This window comes from Brachypodium distachyon, chromosome 3, assembly GCF_000005505.3.
Source record: "Brachypodium distachyon strain Bd21 chromosome 3, Brachypodium_distachyon_v3.0, whole genome shotgun sequence".
NCBI lineage: Eukaryota > Viridiplantae > Streptophyta > Magnoliopsida > Poales > Poaceae > Brachypodium > Brachypodium distachyon.
In genome coordinates this window covers 51,122,686-51,129,755 of record NC_016133.3, presented here as the reverse complement: position 1 = coordinate 51,129,755, position 7,070 = coordinate 51,122,686, and the positions used below count along the sequence as shown (strand labels likewise).

Sequence of the window (7,070 nt, the reverse complement as noted above, 5' to 3'; positions counted from 1 at the left end):
GAACTTTTAGTTTTGAAGTCAAATATGATCAAACAAAATATGTCATTTTTCTACCGATCTTTTAGCCAATGAAGTTGAATTTTTTAAAAAGGTGTGAGAACATAATTTTATTTTCTCTCTCCATTTTTTAAAGAATTTTTTGGACTGAAAAACATTAGTTGACTCGGTCAAAATCTGCTACGTACGTATAAACCGCCTCCTAGCTAGGTCAGGGGAGGGTAAATTAAACGGTATTGAAAGTTGAAGGTTGTGTTCTAACCGCTATGGGAGTTTGGGGGTAATTTAAGAATGGTAGTTTGGAAGTGACGGGTGCCATCAAAATGCAAGTTTTTCGTCCGGCTTAGCAACCAATATAGAGTTTGGACCGCCAACAGACTTTAAGTACATTGTTTACAGAATTGTAGAATTTGTAAGTTATGCAAGTCTGAGCTGAGAGAATGAATTGTCTTATCTTCAAATGCCGTCTTGAGACAAAATACATTTGCAATAAAACATGATCCATATTAATAACTTCTTAGTGGCCTGATCTAATATCTTTAGGAGGAAAGAAAGAGAGCACTTTGGATGACAAAATGAACTTGAAGAAAAAATAGTTCTTGGCGATCAATGGGATAATATGTCACCACCTGACTGGTATTAGGCTGAAAGGAAAAAATAACTTAATACTATATGAAATTCAAAAATTATTAATTTCTAGTTTGGTTTCAACCACATATAAAATTCATAAATTTGTACAAAAAATTAATTCGGAAAATAAAGTTGAGCTCAATCTTACGTTTTTAATACAAAATTCAAAAAAGGAGGAAAATTATCATATAATTTTGCATATTAAACTTTGGAAGTATTTTTATTTTTTATATGAAAACAGAACACAATTTTAGTTTCTATAGAAATAAAAATTAGAGGGAGAGGGAAATCGACAATTTATAGCGGTTGCAAAAATATGGAGTGGACATCCAAATAAATTATACGTTGACTGGCATTCGATGTGAGAATAACGTGTCTCATTTTAATACATTTCCCTATATATTTGATCAAACTTGAAAATTTTGGTTTGAGAAATGGACTGACCGAATGAGCAGTACTTATTGAAAATTGAACAAAAAAATCACACCGGTTGGGCAAACGGACCATGGGCGCATGGCCCGGACATCACGAGAACCAGCATGGCAGTGCCCCGCTGCAACCAAAGCATATCCTATGTCTGAATCGAGTACTGTATTAAAAATGCGTGATGCACAAACATCGAGGCACCTGATCAGAAGCCAGTATATAGCCCCGATGACTGGTGAAGTAAAAACGTTCATTCGGAGTAAATAGCGCCTACTCGCTTCTGCACGTCCACACCAGACGGCCTGGCCTGGCAAGAAGGCAGCAGGACGTACAGACTAACAGAGGTCTTCGCTTCAGGAATCTAGCTTAGATTTTATTTTTATTTTGCAAAGATTTTAATGAGGTGATAATTTGGAAGTCGTACATGGACGGGCAGTGCCAACATACAGCTACTCCTGTTTGTACCCCGATGTGCGGTGGCCATTTTATTAGGCTAGCTACTCCGTACTTGTACAAGTTTGTATGGCCATGACAGTACTGCTCTCGATGTGGGTAAATACGGATCGATTTGGCACCATCATGGCGGTGTGATGATGAAAGGCAAAAATCCACCCGCCAAAAAAAGAAGAAGGCAATCCACACCACGATACTACCGGACAGAGTATTCTTCTGAACGAAACCGAAAGAAACAAGACGGCTAGTTTCATGATTCACACCAGAGATGACCGACCATGGACATTGCCATTTCTGCCTCCGGAGTCTCAACGATTCAACCTCGTAGGAGGCCGCCGAACTACTTCGAAAAGCTTTCTTGCGAAGAGCTCAAGTTCTTCCCTGCTACTAAAAGCCACTGCTATGGCAAATTGGCAATACCCTAACAAACTAGACCTAATAATAATCATCGAAAAAGCTTAGTAATCCTCCCTGCACCTAACACGACCTAATCTGCTTCTACTTGCTGAATTCTTCTAGCAGTAGCACAACAACTAAAATAGCTGACCGAATTTTAAAAAAAAAAATCCAGGTACGGTACAACAGACTAAAAGACGATACTGCCGTAAAAGAAAATGTACACCCCCGCCGCTGAGGCTCTAGAACGATGCGACGGCCGTTGGCGCGGCGGCCTCGAACCCGACGACGGGGTCCTTCTTGCGGCGCATCTCGAGCACCTTGCGGTGGGAGTTGGAGTGAATGGTGCCGACGAAGGTGGGGCTGCAGGCCGGGCGGTACTCCGGGAGGAGGCGGCCCGACTTGTACCGGACGCCGCAGGCGTTGCACAGCGTCTTGGCCCCCTCCGGCCCGGCCCGCCATTGGGGCGTCTTCTGCACGCCGCAGTGGCTGCAGCGGCGGTCGCCCGGGACGGGCACCGAGGCGAGGAACGGCGAGGAGGCGAGGTGCTTTGGCTTGCGCCCGCGCTTCTTGGGCTTGTGCTGCTTCCCGTGCTTGGACTTCTTCTTGAGGCTGGAGCCGGCGGCGAAGGCGGGCGAGTCCAGTAGGAAGGACGAGAGGGATGTCGACGAGGAGCCAGAGGAGGACGCCGTGGTTGTGGACGACGACGCTGAGTCGGATAAGGAGGCTCCCGAGAGCGACCACACGGTGGCGCGCGAGCGCTTGCTGCGCTTCGCCTTCACCGGCACCGACGCTTCCGTCGAGAGCGCGCATATGGTCGGCGTCCGCATAGGGTCCGCGGGCGCGGATGACGCCGCCGCTTCCCGCGGCCGCGGCCGATGCTGCCACGCTGCCGACGGCGCCGCTGGGAGCTGCGGCTGCGGCGGGAGCTCCGCGAGCGAGTCGTCCATGATTCGGGACACCCACTCCAGCTCCTCCGCGTCGTGGGCCTACACAGCACAAAAAAACTCAGCCACAAAATAATTGCAGGAATTTCCTAGAAAAAGTGCCAGACGGCTGGCCGGGGAAATGAAAAGGTCAAACGTCGCCCTTGGCCTTGGGCTCGGGTTCTTACCGGCAGGTCCATGTCCATCTCCGGCGGCAGGAGCGGCAGGAGCTCGTAGGAGACCACGGACGACCCGTGGGAGTGGTCGTCGCCGGACTTCTCTTCGTCCGCTGCGGGCGCCGCCTCGGGGAACACGCCGCCGCCTTCCTTGTCCACCTCGCAGAGGTCCTCGAGGTCAAGGAGGTCTTCAACCAAGAACCCGTCCCCCAGCAGCCCCGCTCCCCACGCCGCCGGCCCGACGGCCACGGCGGCCGCCATATCCTCGGCTGCCTCGCACGGCCTGAGGCTACTCCTCAGCGCGGCCATCTTCCCCTCCTTCTCCACCTGAAACCGCAAACCACGGAAAAGAAAGCAGAACAAAACTCTCGTCAGTTTCAAGAACCACCCAGGCCAGAAGAGCACTTCCTCCTCTTGTAATAACCGTTACACACACACGTCTAGAGGGAGGCGCGGAGCTTCTTGCTTACCAGCGAGCCGTGATGGTGCGCGAAAGACGACATGACGGAGGCGGCTGCAGAGGAGGAGCGGCGGAAAAGGGTAGGCGGGGATGGAGAGGAGGCGTGGAGGAGGTGGGAAGCAGAGGAAAAGGCAGGGGCGGAAGAGATGAGCGTCTGGTGGGTCATTGAATGGCTGCCAAAGCCCGTGTCCGCAGCAAATGCACTGTTGTTTTTCCTCGCCCGTCCCTTTGCTCCTAACTTTACTCTCCCTCAATCACGTACGTACTCACTTTCAAAAAAGGTACACGTATCCATTTCTTTCTTGTCGAAAGAACTGCAGTCGATATTTATATCTGTCGCTACATTCTAATGGTAAAATTTAAATTTTCTGTATTTTCTATTTCTTCGAACCTCGCTGCATACACGTATCCATTTAAAAAGTTTAAATCTCGAACCTCGAAAGAAATTAATCATTTTCTTCTCAACCCTTTGCCAAAATGAGCTGGAATTTGAACCGTTTACTCCCGTACCATTAATGATTTACTGCAACAAAAAATATAAAAAAATTGAAATATTTTCAGTTTTTAATTTGAACCTCTAACGAAATAATTCATTTTCTCTTCAATCGTACGTCAAAATGCGCTAAAATTTGACTAGTTTACTTACAGTAAAATTTATGATTTTCCACATATTTTGATAGAAACCTTTTTTCACTTCAAAATTTGCTACACGTTGGAGGTTCAAATTTCAAACTGAATAAAGTTCCTTAAAAAGTTGAAAAGATACTATAAAAGACAGAAATGTTATGCCTGAAGTTCATGCGGTCATCCGAATCACCCCTAAAGTTCAGGAGGTAATATGGATTTATCTCACATCCGAATCACCACTAAAGATGCTTTCTTGATTGGGAGATTTGGGAATTGGGTGAGACCGACATGGGAAGATGGGGCTTTTGCGTAGGGGAGAGCTGGGTGGGGGATTGGATAATGGGGGACTACATGGTGTTGGATAAGCTCGGGGTGGGAATGAGAACGAGACGATCTGTTGAGGGTGAGCACTAGGGAGAAGACAAGAAAATTGATAAAAGAGGAGAGCGGGGGAGGCGGCACTAAGGAAAGAAAATGCAAAATAATGGATGGTTAAAATGTAACGTATATATGGTGTAAGAATTAGTGCATGTATAATGGCACGATATCATCCTTCTGTCAACGGTGCCACATTGGTTGATTATTGATGTGGAGGAGAGAGAAATGAAAAAAAAGCTTATTTATTTATTTAATTTTATTCACTTCAACATTAATTGTAAAATATGATAATAGAAGACAGCTCATTGTATAGCATGTTTTATTACCTTTTTTAAACGGCAGTCTTATGTATAACTGTATGCCCTCGTACGCTGCCACATGATTTCTAATGGGTGGTTGATAATCGCCGAACTTGCCTATGCTACGCAAAATCGTGTTTTTTTCTTTAGAAGATATTAGACTGCTTTGGGCCGCATAACTTATATCAATAATATGGTGAAAAATGAAAAAAAAAAGTAAAAAAGTTCTTATATCTTTTTGTACAGTTACAAGTATATTACTTAAAATCATCCAATTTTGATTGATGCTATTTGCCCAGACCTATCGAAATATACTTTTACAGGCAATTTTCCGGAAAGTAGAATACCTCCATCCAGGCGACCTCCCTGTTGGCACCGATCTATAGAATACAATGGGAAATGCCAGGCGTAGGTATAAATTGCAAGAAAAAAAAAACTAGGCTGCAGGGAAGAAACCTCCGGTATCGGTTTAAAGAAGAAGACCTTCTCACATTGGCATTGAAAATCTCCGAACCTCATGCCGTACCCATACACAGCCGGCCTTACCTCTATGCTTTGGACAGACGAGGGGATTCTCTTAACATTTGGCCTGAATTTCGCTCCGAGTCGAACCCAAGACCAAAGGGGTATTAGACTTGAAAAAAAACTATTAACGTCAAAAACTATTAACGTCATTAGAGTAGATTGCCAATGGATTATGTCGAACAACTTTGAATTTTTGTTGCTGTTCGTTACACAAAGTCCAGAGCAAAAGTTGTTTACTTACTGCAGATCGCAACATTAATCCGTAGTGACATTGCTTTTGCATTGAGAGGATTGAATTATCACTTGCGCAGACAATGGTGAAGTTGACAGCAAAGTATCCTGACGCATTTCAGTCGTCCAGCTTTCACCTCTTTCTTCTTGCGACAACGATTAGCCAACATAGCTGGTTACGACATAGTGATACGAAAGAAACCCAGAAACCTAAAATTTAAAAACGCAAGGATCAATACGGACTGCTCCACCACGCGTTGATACTTCACGGGATCCGTATGGAGTGAGTGGTCACCGGTGTCTGGTGGAAGAACCGTCGAAACGACAATCTTGACCAGTCCCCATGGCGAAACTACCAAAACACCATCGGGAAAATTCAAGCGCTGCAAGGCAGGACCGACCACCGAACCTAAAAACTTGTTGCCGCCCCACGATCGCCGGAAGAAAAGGGCCGATTCGTGGTCTCCTCGCCCACGGTAAACGCCAGCTGCCTGTAGGCGTGCAAGGCCGGCCGGTTCTGCCAGCCGCTGAATAATCGGCACAACTAGACAGCCTGGCGGATACTTCTAGTTTCCCTAGGCCTGTTGGGCCCTGTGAGCCCATGCGTCAGTGTGCAAGCACGAAATCATGGGTCATGGGCTCATCGTCAGTTCGTCACGTTTGAAAACGATAGCGGATATCGCCAAGTCCGCCACGTACCGTGCGCCTCGGTGCCGCGTCCGCATCTAGCATGGGCCCGTTGGCTGACATGGCACGCAGCGGTTCCACTGCGCTTTGTGCGTCTCTGCCGGTCTACGGAAGCGTTCGAAACGTAGCGCCGTAGCGGTGGAGACAGTTTACAACGAAGATGCCGAAGACCAGTGGACCAGGTCTTATATATCAAGTCAATGGCTGTCTGCAACACTGCACCTCTTCTCCAAGAAAATTACCAAGGACATCATATGGCCACCATAGGTAAGCCGTAAGGCTTGCAAGTGCATTGACCGAATTTGACCGGGAGCAAATACAACAAATAACCGTTCATTTACTAAGCATTACAGGATTTGCAAGTAGATTGTGCACTACATGGTCAAGGTCAACGAAATCCAAGGTAGGCCTCCTACCTTAGGCTTTCAGGACGGGCTTATCTGAGAAGTTGTTCTCCTCCAGCTTTTTGAAGAAGCCGAATGTGATTTGTTTTGCAAGGTTTTTAAATTAGTTTAGACTAAACTAATTTGAAAACGTATCAAGTTTATTGAGGCGACGTCCTAAAAGGCGGGCCCATAATTTGGGGGAGCTAAGCTCTCATCCCATATTCACGTCGGAGGTAAAACAAGAATAGCTGACCGGGTATGCCACTTTAGACATATGTTCATTTTTCTCGTCGAACAAAAGTTTTTTCTGGGAGTGATTTATGTTAATAATTGAAGAGGTCAGCTTTACTCGTATATACTGCAGACTTCACAATGTGGTTGCATCACTTTAGAAATCATGCTTTGAAGATCGACACCAATCATGGTGCCAATGGCGGACCTAGGGATGTGAGCACGGCTAAATTTAATAGCCA

At 46.1% G+C, this 7,070-nt stretch overlaps 1 protein-coding gene across 1 annotated transcript; it reads right to left on the bottom strand.

Moving 5' to 3' along the window:
• Nucleotides 1–1,703: 1,703 nt before the first annotated feature.
• On the bottom strand, nt 1,704–3,758 carry LOC100835329 (GATA transcription factor 5). The gene is made up of 3 exons (XM_003569933.4): nt 3,475–3,758; nt 3,017–3,331; nt 1,704–2,891 (listed from the first exon to the last, which is right to left on the bottom strand). Exons 1-3 carry the CDS (start codon nt 3,628–3,630, stop codon nt 2,145–2,147), a joined length of 1,218 nt encoding a protein of 405 aa, XP_003569981.2. The 5' UTR covers nt 3,631–3,758; the 3' UTR covers nt 1,704–2,144.
• Between the last annotated feature and the right edge of the window lie 3,312 nt (nt 3,759–7,070).

Excerpts from the sequence above, each read along its gene's own strand:
- LOC100835329 (XM_003569933.4), bottom strand. The coding sequence starts at position 3,630 with ATGACCCACCAGACGCTCATCTCTTCCGCCCCTGCCTTTTCCTCTGCT. Across the intron at positions 3,332-3,474 it reads CGCACCATCACGGCTCGCTG|GTGGAGAAGGAGGGGAAGAT; the intron begins GTAAGCAAGAAG and ends TTGCGGTTTCAG. Across the intron at positions 2,892-3,016 it reads AGATGGACATGGACCTGCCG|GCCCACGACGCGGAGGAGCT; the intron begins GTAAGAACCCGA and ends TGTGCTGTGTAG.